This window comes from Alosa pseudoharengus, unplaced genomic scaffold, assembly GCF_046254945.1.
Source record: "Alosa pseudoharengus isolate Yale_2024_CS ecotype anadromous, Long Island Sound unplaced genomic scaffold, YU_APseudo_1.1 YU_APseudo_1.1_scf_20, whole genome shotgun sequence".
Taxonomy (NCBI): domain Eukaryota; kingdom Metazoa; phylum Chordata; class Actinopteri; order Clupeiformes; family Clupeidae; genus Alosa; species Alosa pseudoharengus.
The window spans coordinates 14,624,816-14,637,874 of NW_027468664.1; the positions used below are offsets into that span (position 1 = coordinate 14,624,816).

Genomic DNA, 13,059 nt, shown 5'->3' on the forward strand with positions numbered 1-13,059 from the left:
CCAGGTGCCAAAGCACGCCCGTATTTGTAGTATGGGTCACTCATGGCGATCTCCCGTCACTGGCCGTGACCGTGCCGCCACAGCTTGCCAAGCCCCGCCCACCCAAAGAGCAGAGGTCATAATCCGACCACGGTGGCGGATCCCTCTTAAGCCGATGTGTGCTCAAGGCATGATGGGACTTGGCCCACATAGAATCAGGCTAATAGGGGCCTACCCGTCCAGATCATACCTGCCTCTCTCTCTCTTTCTCTCTATCTCTCTCTCTCGCTCTTTCTCTCTCTCTCTTCCTCCTCCCCTTCTCCTCCACTTTATCCTCTGTGTTGGCTCTTGTCTCCTGTTTGTATCTTCAGTCAGTCTCCAACTGAGACAACAAATGTTTTTTAACATCTAGCTGGGGGTTAAGGCAAGTCGTATTGCACCACTGTCAAAGGGAATTAATTAACGGCCTAAGTCAAACCCAAACCCACAGTGTGTGTTATGTAAGTTCCTTCTTTCACGCAGTGGCTGACTAGCCCCATACCCCACACCACAGCCAGGCTGTCTGGTCATTTCTCCCTAGACTATTTTAACATCAAAGATGATATCATTTATGAATAAAGCGATAAATTATAGGTCGGGTAAACAAAGACGTGTTTTGCTGTGTAATGAATCCCAGTAGGATGAAGCATCATGATGGTTCATCTTTTTGGAACATCCTCTGCCTCGCTATTCTTCTCCAATATACCAGATTGAGGGTTTTTTTTCACACATGCCATTCTTAAATATACATCAGTCACTGAGGTTTATTTTGGTCTTAGCTGAGCCTGGGTACTACGATTCATTGGACTTGGCCAGAACACGCTTGTGTGTGTGTGTGCATGTGTGTGTGTGTTTGTGAGCGTGAGTAATCATTAGATTGTTCTGAGTTCCTTTGACGCTCATGCCAAGCTTCGCTTCAGTGTTCTAATACCTCATCCTGTCTAATTGGCTTCCCCTTTTAATGGGAGTGCATCTTAATCCTTCCCACCACACACAGACACACACACAGACACACACACACACACACACACACACACACGCACAGCCTCCTCCCTCATCATCATGCATCTCGTGTCTGGGAAGGTGCTCCTCCTGGCTCTTCTTGGAGCCTGGGCGGCAAACACAGCAAACTCCCCGTAGGTATAAACAACCCAGGCTAATCTGCCTGCCATCTGTACTGGAAAGGGCTGCGCAAAGGTGCTGAGGCCCTGGGCTTGCCGCCGCTAATGCTAGCACCACGGGACATGAACATAACAAAGACCAGATGGAGGGTGTCTGACAGGGCAAAGGGATCAGAGTGGCGATCCATGCCATCACCTTGCAAAACACTACCAACTATTTTTCACCTCAAGAATCCACTTAAAGTACCTGTCAGGAGGATGATGGACTAACTAAATAAAGTGGCCTGTATAGGACAAATTAAACATAATGCTGGCTACAAAATTTTAAATCACACAGGATGTATAATGGAAAAAAAGATCGAAATGTTAGTGGTGCAGTATGCAGTTAGTGGCCAGTATGTTGATTTTGCATCAACAAGATGCAAAACATTTGCCAGGTCTATGCAAGATACAACAGGCTCCTACGGGCAGGGCTCAAGTCGTGTAAAGCTAGAAAAAAGCCCTTCATCAATGAGAAGCAAAGAAGAGCCAGACTGAGGTTTACAAAAAATAAATAAATAATGGACCATTGATGACTGGAGTAAGGTCATCTTCTCTGATTAGTCCAATTTTCAGCTTTGCCCAACACCTGGTCGTCTAATGGTTAGACGGAGACCTACAGAGAGAGGCCTACAAGCCACAGTGTCTCGCATCCACTGTGAAATTTGGTGGAGGATCGGTGATGATCTGTGGGTGCTTCAGCAAGGCTGGAATCGGGCAGATGCATCCTTGAGAAGGATGCATGAATCAAGCCACGTACAAGGTTATCCTGGAAAAAAACTTGCTTTCTTCTGCTCTGACAATGTTCCCCAACTCTGAGGATTGTTTTTTTTTCTAGCAGGACAATGCTCTGTGCCACACAGCTAAGTCAATCAAGATGTGGAGGAAAGACCACCAGATCTAGACCCTATCATGGCCAGCCTAATCTCTAGACCTCTAGAACCCATTGAAAACCTCTGGAATGTGATCAAGAGGAAGATGGATGGTCACAAGCCATCAAACAAAGTTGAGCTGCTTGATTTTTTGGGCTAAGACTGGCATAAAGTTACCCAACAGCAATGTAAAAGACTGGTGGAGAGCATGCCAAGACGCATGAAAGCTTTGATTGACAATCAGGGTTATTCCACTAAATATTTACTTCTAAACTCCTCCTAAGTTAAAACATTAGTATTGTGTTGTTTATACAAACTGCCTGTTAAAACACTCTCTGAAAACACTGCATCTTTTTTGTTATTTTGACCATTTGTCATTTTCTGCAAAAAAATGCTCTAAATGACATTATTCCACTGCTTGGTTGAATTTCCCTTTGCCCTGCGTAATTTACAATGTGCATTAACCGTATGTTATTTGCACACTATGAAGTAGATCCAATTTGCTGGCCATATCACACTTGTATATTAATTTGCCGAACTTGTTAAGTTTAAATGAACTGTCATGTTGCATCCAAGCTGTAAAATGCAGACGTTCAGAACATAGCAACATTGTAGCATATGACGGAGGTGGATTCTATTATTTGGAATTTGGGAGAAATGTTGTCAAACCAATTCACCCTCAGCAGGTAAGAAACATTGCAGCATTTGCCAAAGTTTGGGAAAGGGGTGGATGCTGCTGGCGTGCTGATAACAAGCACATGTCTCTATACTGCACCAATAGGTCCACCTGGAGATAAGTAAGATATTATGGTCAGGGCCACATAAAAATATCAACACCTAAGATACCACATTCAAATGCATTTGTTGCAGTAACCTAACCAATTTCTATTTAGAATGACCTTAAACAATATCAGGACTTATAATTCATCAGTGTAACTCTCTGCCTGTAGTTTTAACCTTTGGCCATGGCTTGACTATGGCATTGTAGTTCAGGCTGCAAAAGAAGAGCTCACTGGACTCATGCATGGTTATCATACAGTTTGCTAGTCTTTCAGAAGGGACAAATCCCATACAATTTTAGGAGTTAACAGTCTCTGCATCACCGTGGGAAGCATTTGTCTGCGTGAAATAGTCCAATACAGAGAGAGTATTCATGTGGTCTGGGACAGAGGCTGCCCATTGACTTTTTGTCAGAACATGCACTTGTTGGTTGTACATGCAGAGCACGTAAATGTGATGAGCGAGGGATTTTACACCCATTTGGCAAAAATAAAAACAGACAATTGAAAGCAAATGTTGGCCCGTCGTTGAAGAAGCTAAAAAGAAGCACATGCTCTGAAACCAGATAACATGAATTACTGGAAAAGGCTCTTTGCGCAGGCCAACAATGTTAATTGCACAAAAAATGTTTATTCATTCTGAGACGGGTTTGATTCCTTTCTCATGCCTTAAATGAAATCTAGCCGATAGTTGTCATTTCCCATGCACAGACCTTCTCCCCTCCGTATCTCCCACACTCACTCTCACTCAAAATGACCTGTCTGTAAATGACCAATGTTCAGACCCATTTGCTGGCATAAGAGGGAAAAGATTCCACAGGATTCAGAATTACTTCATGAGTGCAGACTTTCCCACAACCCTGCATTCATCTGTTCCCACTGAGTACATCTGATGCTGGGGAACCAAACTGCCTCATGGTAGAATGCATAGAAAGCATCACATAAACTACACTAATCACATGCAAAAGCTTTTTGTGTATTTGTAGGCCAAGCCCCTCATACACACATACACACACACACACACACACAAACACACATACACTCACACACACTCACTCACACACTCAACCTGTCTTGCTCCCTCACTCACATTCTCAAACTCACATCTCTTTTTTTAAATCTTCAGAGAGGAAGGAATCTACATTTAGATCAAAGCTATAGAAAAAAAAAACCCTGATATTTATACTACATCAAAGCCCCCAGCCATGCATGAACAAACTACAAAGACAGGAAACTCATCTCTCCCCTGTGTATGATATTGCCCCCATGCCTATACAACTCCAAAATATATAATGAAAAGGGGGAAAAGAGGAAGTGAGGTAGAGAGCAGAAAGATGGAGGAAAAAAATGGAGAAGAATACCTGTGCTCTTCCCAAAGAGGCTGTTGAGGTGTGTGTGTGTGTGTGTGTGTGCAGAGTCACCGCGCTGGTCCTCTGGCTATCCCTGGCTCTGAATTCTGGTCGGGGTCCACTGCTCGGTCTCGCTCTCTCTTAGTACTCAAGTCCAAGCAAGTGAGCTCACACACACACACACACACACACACACACACTGATGTCAGTGTTATCCCTCTCAAGTCTGCACCTTTGACATCAGCTGGTTAAGGGGTGTGTGCTAAATGTGTGTGTGTGTGTGTGTGAGTGTGTGTGTGTGTGTGACTGAGTGTTGTGTGTCTGGGGGCTGTGGGGGCCACTGCCTTGCAGAGCGGGTATTGGCTACTTATCGCCAACCCAGCCGTTTTTTTCTTTCAATCCTCTCCTATCCTCTTCTTCCTCATAAAAAAATGACGGGTGGGTGTGTATGTCTTGGAGAGAGGCAGTGATAGAGTTAACACACACACACACACACACACACACACACACACACACACACACACACACACCAGGCCTGTTATTGTCAGTCCCACCAGTGACTGCAAGTCATTTAACCCTTAAAGAGTGCAAGAAGGACCAGTCCATCCCATTCCCCATCTGTGTCTCCACGGTGATACCGTAGGAAGCGGCTTCTTTACGGGCTGGGGGGAGTAGCAGCAGGAGCGTCCACCCTGGAGTCATATACATCACTGTCCTGTCAGTCAGTGAGCCGCAGGGGACGCGGGTGTCCACTGCACAGACACGTTTTCATGAAAGTATGCAGGCAGAGGGAAAGAAAGGGGTGGTGTGTGTGTGTGTGTGTGTGTGTGTGTGTGTGTGTGTGTGTGTGTGTGTGTGTGTGTGTGTGTGTGTGTGTGTGTGTGTGTGTGTGTGTGTGTGTGTGTGTGTGTGTGCGCGTGCGTGCGTGTGTCTGTGAGTGCGTGCGTGTGTCTGTGTGTGTGTGTGTGTGTGGTAGAAGTAGACATTATGGGGAGAGTGAACTGTATGGAAAGTTTAGTATGCGTGACAGGCTGCGTGAAGAGAGTAGAGAGAGAGAGACACACATGTGAAGCGCATGGTGAAGGAAGCACAGGGTGAGATGCAAGACAGGCGCATCAACATCATGCAGCAATTTGTCACTTTTTGAGGTGTATGTTAGACATCTATGATACTTTAATGTTCTCTTCTAACTCAGTTTGATTGTATATGATCACATGAAGGACACCCACGTGCCTGTCCCACATCTAATCTATGCATTATGTAGTTCTGTGGTTCGGGATGGAACGCCCTGGGAAAAAGAACGGAAAGTTTTCACAGCACTAAGATATATTGCCAAAACACAGCATTAAGCAGGTTGATATGCTTTCATCAGTGGCAGCTGGGCTTTTGGAGGTGATTTTTTTTATAGTTGTGGCATGCCTTTTAGGCTAGTTTAAGACTAACACTTCATTCTGCATCTTTAATCAGCAAATCAGTCTTTCCTCATCAATCCCCATCTCTCTCTTAGCAGCCCCCCCCCCTTCCTCACACACACACACACACACACACACACACTCTCTCTCCTCCTGATTCAGCATTCAGCCGTAACTTTGTTTAGCCTCACAAGCCAGAGATCACAAGACTAGAGACGGCGCATGTGTCTCCACAGCTGCAGTGTGTTTACTGAGGAGAGACAGACTGAGAGAGAGAGAGAGAGAGAGAGAGAGAAAGAGAGAGAGGGAGATATAGCGAGAGAGAAAGAGAGAGAGGGATAGAGAGAGAGGGATAGATAGTAAGAGAGAGAAAGAGAAAAAGAGGGAGAGATAGCGAGAGAGAGAGAGATGTGAGGTTGCAGAGTCTGTGCCATTGTTTGGTGAAGAGGATGGGATTTGACTTTCATGACACATCTGAGAGGAGGAAGAGCTGGGGATTGGAGCCGGATGAAGAGTCTCATTGTCCGAGCAACAGGAGAAGCCTCGTGGTGCTCCGCAGGTGGGGGTGGGGGTGGAGTGGGCAGGGGGAGTTGGGCGATGGACAGGATGTGTGTTTACATTTGGGAATTATGGAATAATTAGGAGAATACACCTAAAACATATGATTCATTTATTGCTTATTTGTGTCATTCTTTATTTCTACCACGTGTGTGTGTTTGTGTGTGTGTGTGTGTGTGTGTGTGTGTGTATGTCACAGCTTGTTTCTTCTCTCTTTCTCTCCCGTTTCTCTGACACAAACATACACACACATGCACATGCACACACACACACACACACACACAAATACATTGTTACCTTCAGGTGATTGCTGTAGTGTAGTGCATATGTGATAACACTCACAGCAAAATTAATCACTCTCACTTTTGATACAAAACAGATTTCAGCAACCTTCATTATTTTTAGATGTGCCAAGTTTTTGTTCTCCAGCCCTGCTCCTATAAATCAAAAAAGTACAAGGCATTGATGTGATTTAGCTCCTTATTTCAAAACAAAAACATGGAATTGTGTGGTTACATTCAACGAAGTCATATAAACTTCGGTCAGGACTTCCAACGTAACAGATAATTGCATGGCCGACACAGTAGAATATGTTGCCACTTTCCAGAAGGATATGACTCATAGCATTAATTTGGGTCGTACAATTTGCAGTCAAGAAGTAGTCTGGAGCAGTTGGACCGAACGGCATCTGGCAAATGACTTTGCAAAAAGAAGGGGGTTGGTCTGAAAGTCCCCCAAAAAACCACTGTCTGGACTTGGATAGGACACTTGGGATCATTAGAATACCATGCATCACTGCATATTATGAAATACGCCAAAAAAGTTCATAAATAAATAAATAATGAAACTACCTTTCTGTTGGGTCTGTATAACATGATGTAATATGTCTATGCACAATGATATGCATTTTATGCAGATTGCATAATGATAGCCATGCTAGGTTCTGTCTGTAGTTATTTTGTACAAGTAATTTCAGTGCTAACGTCACAATTTGTTATTGACCATGACGCTATGTAGATTTTCATCTAAAAACATTAATATTTGTAGTATTTTTCCAGGACAGTTTTTAGCATCTGATTTTGCACCAACCAGACATACATATACACACTAAGACTAAAATGGAAAATTATTTGTAGTTTACTTGACTGATCCGTAGATGGTCTGCGAAATTACTTTGTATCATAAGTGGCATACAAAATATCATCATTCCATTGAATAGTTCAGAGCATGATTTGACTTCTGCATTCTTATCAACACATTAAAGGGTCTTGGACAATTCTGTGAATGAATACCAACCATTGTACCTAAGGTTGGACCCTAGGCTAACAGATGTAACTCCTTAGAATTTGAAAATAAATTCATTCTGTTCCTCTGAGCATAGTTCCTGTTTTGATAAAACTGGAAATTACTGGATTAAAGACAGAAGGAAGACTTCTCTGAATGCAGGCGATGAGCCTCTCAGTAGCGGAAGAAACTATAGAGCAGCCCTCGGCCGTTCACATGGCACAAGTCAGTCTCTCTCTCTCTCTCTCTTTCTCTCTCTCTCTGTGTGTGTGTGTGTGTGTGTTTGAGTGAGTATGTCTGTGTGAGGAAATGTAATGTCAGTGAAACCAGTGAAAGGGACTGATAGAGTAGAGGGAAAAAGGAGGAACACTGAACACTTACTGTTTTTGTAAATGGCGAGCCTTAAAGCTAGAGCAGGCCTCAATATGGCTGTTCAAATTATGCATGTGAAGCGTGTGTGTATGAGAGAGAGAGGAAGATTTGTATGTGTATCTGAGTCATGTGCATCTTCTGCGAGGATATTGTGGTGAAACCACACAGAGACACATTTACACTACATTTATACATTTAGCAAATGCTTTTATCCAAAGCAACTTACCTATATGTCAGTTATATTACATGGGCCATTCTCTCCAGAACAGTGAAAGCCAGGAATTGAATCCATAACTTTTCAGGCTTCTGCCAGCTCCTTAGCCTTTATGCTACCACCACCCCAACACTGCTAAGGATGAGGTTGAGGGGAAGATCAACACATAAGGGGACGCGATTAAAAAACTTGAAAAAAGGCAGATGATGTGAAACCTGTACATACCTTACCTAGAACCTTATGATAAGAACCTTCATGTACCTGCGAGCTTTTCAGCTCTCAACTCAAGTATAGGTGTCATGAAGTCTGATTGTTCTACATCAATTACATGGTAAAAAAAAACTTCAAAGCCTAATAAATATGTTCCTCTTCACAAAACCCTCAAAGCTCCAGTCACTTTCTGAATGCATACTGTATGTATTCTGTAAGGTATACTCAAGTGCTGGGAACATGTTAGTACATGACCTCATATACTCAAAAGTCTGTGGGCTTCTTCCCAGGGTAACTAGGGCCAGATGGACTCAGTTCAACAGTAACACAATCCCAATCAACCCCAGAGTTGCTGGCGGGTCTCAGAGCTAATCTTTCAAACATGTTGTTGCATAACATTCTAAAGGGCTCGATCAATCTCATCTGTTAAATAAAAGAGACAGAGACCCTACAAACTCCATCCAGAAAGAAGTACCTTGGATCTTGAATAGCTATATGCTTATCTGTGTTCACTATCCTCATGAATAATTATTTAAGAGGATTTATGACATTTACAAGATAATATGTATCATGGTATGTAATGCACAAAATGACATTTCCCCATGGAGTAGGCAAGGGCTGATGCAGATGTTTGTAACACACTAACAAAGTAATCATTAACACAGAAAAACCTGAAGATGCACTTCGTATTTTGTTTATTTGAAAGTGCTTTTATGTGCAGCATGCAAATAAGGTGTATTAGCATTATGTAGAACAACTGCAATAAGTTGGCAAATGTAAGGAAAACTGTTTTATTGAATCACTTTTACAATTCCACATATTCAAACATATTCAATTATAGGATTTTGCATCGTTGCAACAATGCCTTCTCAGTATACGTGTATGGAAAAAATACAGACAAATAACATCTTCATGGTAACCATTGAAAGATGCAAGGGCACTATTATGCAATAGCATGAGATCAGAGATACAAAGGCTGTCTATCCAGAGACACTTCATTGAAACTCTCATTAGTAGTGATTACAGCATATATTTGCAGTAGATCCAGAGGCACAGCTATCTGTTGCCTACTTTATGCCTTATTGTAAGTGCCCTGTTCTTGCATACAGCTTTGAACACTTACATTTCATGACAGCAAGCCACATAGACTCTTAAAGAAATGAAGCAAATGCAATTCAAAGGTTTTAAAGTGATTAAAGTACACCTGTACCAGCATCTTGTCTACAGCATATCTTGGCGTATATCACACCACACCTGTGGATGGGTTGCTTGCGACCCACCATTTATTTATTTATTTTATTTTATTTCTTTTTTTAATGAACTCGTTTTTTATTCAGTACAGTTTGTCTTTCACTTATAATTCAATTGAAATTCATATGAGACTGATTTTCTACTTGTTGTATAAGTGCAGAGATATAGCATAATTTTTAGCATGCTAACACTGCTAACAGTTAATGTCCATAAACCCCTAAGATGGTAAATATATCAATCACACTTCAAAAGTGTTCCTGAAACTACATTACAAAGCAACTTAAGACACCAGTTTATGTAGCATTTTTATCTATACAGTATGTAAGATAACATGTTGGGCATATGTTTAACACTAACATAGACTACACATTCACCACTTGTTAGCAATATTAGCAAACAATGCTTCTGCGCTGGAAGTGTTGTGAAGAATCACCTGGACATATTGTAAAAAGAAAATCAGTGTTAATTTGTATATGAACTGTTCTTCAAAAATCACTATTAGCTATGAACAAATCTGTCAATTTACTCATATAAGAGGCCTGTTCTCCTCAATTTATGTGACACACTAAGGCTAAGGCATTAACATCAATGCTTTTAATCAACAGTGACTGTGAAGAAGAGATCACTGAAGAAATAGCGAACAGACAAGGAAATGGGAAAGGAGTTGGGAGATAAGGGGTGTGAGTGGGCAGGGGTGGGAGGTTCCAGTTTAGATTTCTAAATCTGTAGCCAGGGGCAGACACTGAGATGCTTCCAAGGGCAAGCTTTGGGGGGTGAGGTTGTTGCCGTCCAAACGCAGGTTCCTTATTTTGGAGTAGCTCACTGGGCTCACCACCTTGCAGAAGCTTGAGACGTCAAACTCTGGAGCGAGATGAAGAACAATCGTGTTAGCACAAGCTAGGTCAACTACATGGGTGTCTGATGAGGCTAGGTGCTGACACCAGGGTCATGTGATCAATGTATACTTTATACGTATTCATTTGGCTGAAGCGTTAATCAAAAGCACTTTACACATGTCAATTATTACAAGGACCAGTCTCCCCAGAGCAACTCGGGGTTAAGTGCCTTGTTCAAGAGCACAATATTGGCAGTCGGGAATTGAGCTCACAACTTTTCTGGCTACTGCATGCTAGCCACCACTGTGTGATGGCATCTGCTGAATGAGTTAATGGAAATTGACTGCAAATTATTCAACTTATCAGCTTTACTTTTCCTTTTCACAAACCAAAAACAGATCAGTGTATAGGCAATAGAAACTCACTGCTGATGTCGTTGACCTGTAGGTACAAGTGTTCCAGATTCTCGCCAATTTCTGGAATTGAGGTTAGCTTGTTGTAGGACAGGTCCAGCTCGACGAGGGACGACACGTTGAAAACACCAGCGGGGACACCTGAGTCCTGCAGCTTGTTGTGGGAAATGCGCAGGTATTGCAGTGTGGGGAGCTTCTGCAGATAGCCGGCAGATATGCTCTCGATGTCGTTATGGTCAGCGTAGAGCATCATGAGAGAGCTGGGCATCCCAGCGGGCAGTTTTTTCAGCTTGTTCTCACTGACGTCCAGCAGCATCAGGGACTTGAGGCCCTTGAAAGCACCGCTGAGTCCATCCGAGGTGAGCTGGTTCTTCGAGAGATGCACAGCTGTGAGGTTGTCCATCCCAGACAACAGGCCGGCGGGGAACTTGGTGATCTTGTTGCCAATCATCTTGATCTCCTCCATGGCACTGGATTTGGGCACCACAGCCTCGCTGAGCTTATTGAAGTTGATGTGCAGCTTCTCCAGCTTGGTGAGCTTGTCGATGGTGCCTTTCTCTATTTTAGCATTGGTGAGGTTGTTGTTATCCAGAATGAGCCATCGCAGGTCTGTGACGTTGTCAAACACACCTGACTTAATCTCGGTGATGTGGTTGTTCTGCAAGTAGACGTACTTGATGCCAGTGGGCACAAAAGGAACGGCCTTCAGGTCACGACTGTCGCAGTACATGGCAGTGGGGAAGTTGCTGGGGCACTCACATTCATCTGAGCAGCGAGGGGTGGGGGCTCTGACCTCTGCGGGGTTGTAGTCGTATCCATAGTCATACTGGCTCAACACGACACCCAGCAGAGCCGCCAGAAGGGGCAGACGAAAGGGAAACATGGCTGAAAGTTGGATTAATTTGACCTGAAACAAGAGAGACAGAGAGAGAGAGGGAGACATACAGACAGACAAAGACAGGCAGATTAGTGTGTGCACTATATTTTCTTAAAAGTAAAAATATATGTTTCCTACATTCATTTAGTTAAGTGTTATGCATTGGTAACATGCTGCTTTTTATAATTAAGTTTGCAGTCAACAAATATCCTTATTCAATTAAATATATAGATGTTAACATTGCTGTTGCTGTTCTATGCTAACATGCTAATGAGAGATGGTTCACCTAATACAAATTTTCCCTAAGAAACCCCTCATCCACACCCAGTTACTGTTTGTACTAAGCAACAAGTTCAATTGCATTTAAAATTGAGATAGTGAAGACTGAAATGTACAGGGTGAACTGTCCTCAATAAAGTGAAAAACTATTCCAGGATGATAAAGCTGTGCAAGAAGTTTCCAAAAGTTGTTTTTTTCCAAGGTCAAAAGGTTTCCATATGCTTACACCTGTGACACAAAATGTCAGCACCACCACTGAATTAAAACCAAGGCTCAATATTGCATGTTAAAGTTGAATAGTTCAGTATTTGTCAATATAACAATATTTTTTCAAATAAATATGTAACAAAACCTTAAGTAAGGCTATCCTACTGTTTAATGATGAAAGAAGATTGAGTATTTAGGTGATCAATAATGTCTAAGACTAACTGCTTGAACAACACAATCAAAGTGTTTAAGCAGTGAAAAATTTTGTGACAGGAGCACAACGTCGTTGTCAAAGGCATCCTGCAAATCTATGCTCACCAACTAAGACAATACAAGTATGCAAGGAGCCTTTCCAAGCCCACCAAATCTTTGCCACTGTATTTAGGGTCTCAAAATCACTACAGTCATTCATTTCAGCACACATGCTACTTTATATTTGTGAAATAATGCCTAAAAAGATACATTGCATGCTGTAACAATGAGTTAAACTACAAGCTTCACTTACCTTACTGCCTCTGTCTTTGTGTCTCTGTGAGTGTGGGGTGGAGGCTTAGCAGGTACAGCAGTATGCTATGAGCAGCCAAAGGTCTCTGGAGAAGAAGAGAAGAGAGAAAGAGGGAGGGAGAGAGAGAGGGAGGGAAAGATTGAGAGAGAGAGAGACAGAGAGAGAGAGACAGACGGAGACAGAGACTTAAAAAAAGAATGAGCCGCTGGTGCCAGAGTTCTGTGCTTCTGGGATAATAAATTGTAATAGCCTCAAAAGTCCCTTCAGACAGTTAGATGGATCTTAAGATGGCATCAGTGCAGCCCATACAACAAGGCATCCCTGGTCAGTGGGCTCTGTCTAGGCAGCAGCAGGTGCAGTGATGCAGAGTGGGATATGGAGTTTTTCAGACTAAGCCCAAGACACTGTCCATGACACATATATGTGGAGTGGTCTGGTTTACTTCATCTCACGTTTTCTCTCA

General features: G+C 42.7%; 1 protein-coding gene across 1 annotated transcript; it reads right to left on the bottom strand.

The window, feature by feature from the left end:
• Positions 1–9,005: 9,005 nt before the first annotated feature.
• Positions 9,006–13,059, bottom strand: lum (lumican). Its single transcript, XM_076296648.1, has 3 exons — positions 12,597–13,059; positions 10,741–11,635; positions 9,006–10,340 (listed from the first exon to the last, which is right to left on the bottom strand). Exons 2-3 carry the CDS (start codon positions 11,609–11,611, stop codon positions 10,189–10,191), a joined length of 1,023 nt encoding a protein of 340 aa, XP_076152763.1. The 5' UTR covers positions 11,612–11,635; positions 12,597–13,059; the 3' UTR covers positions 9,006–10,188.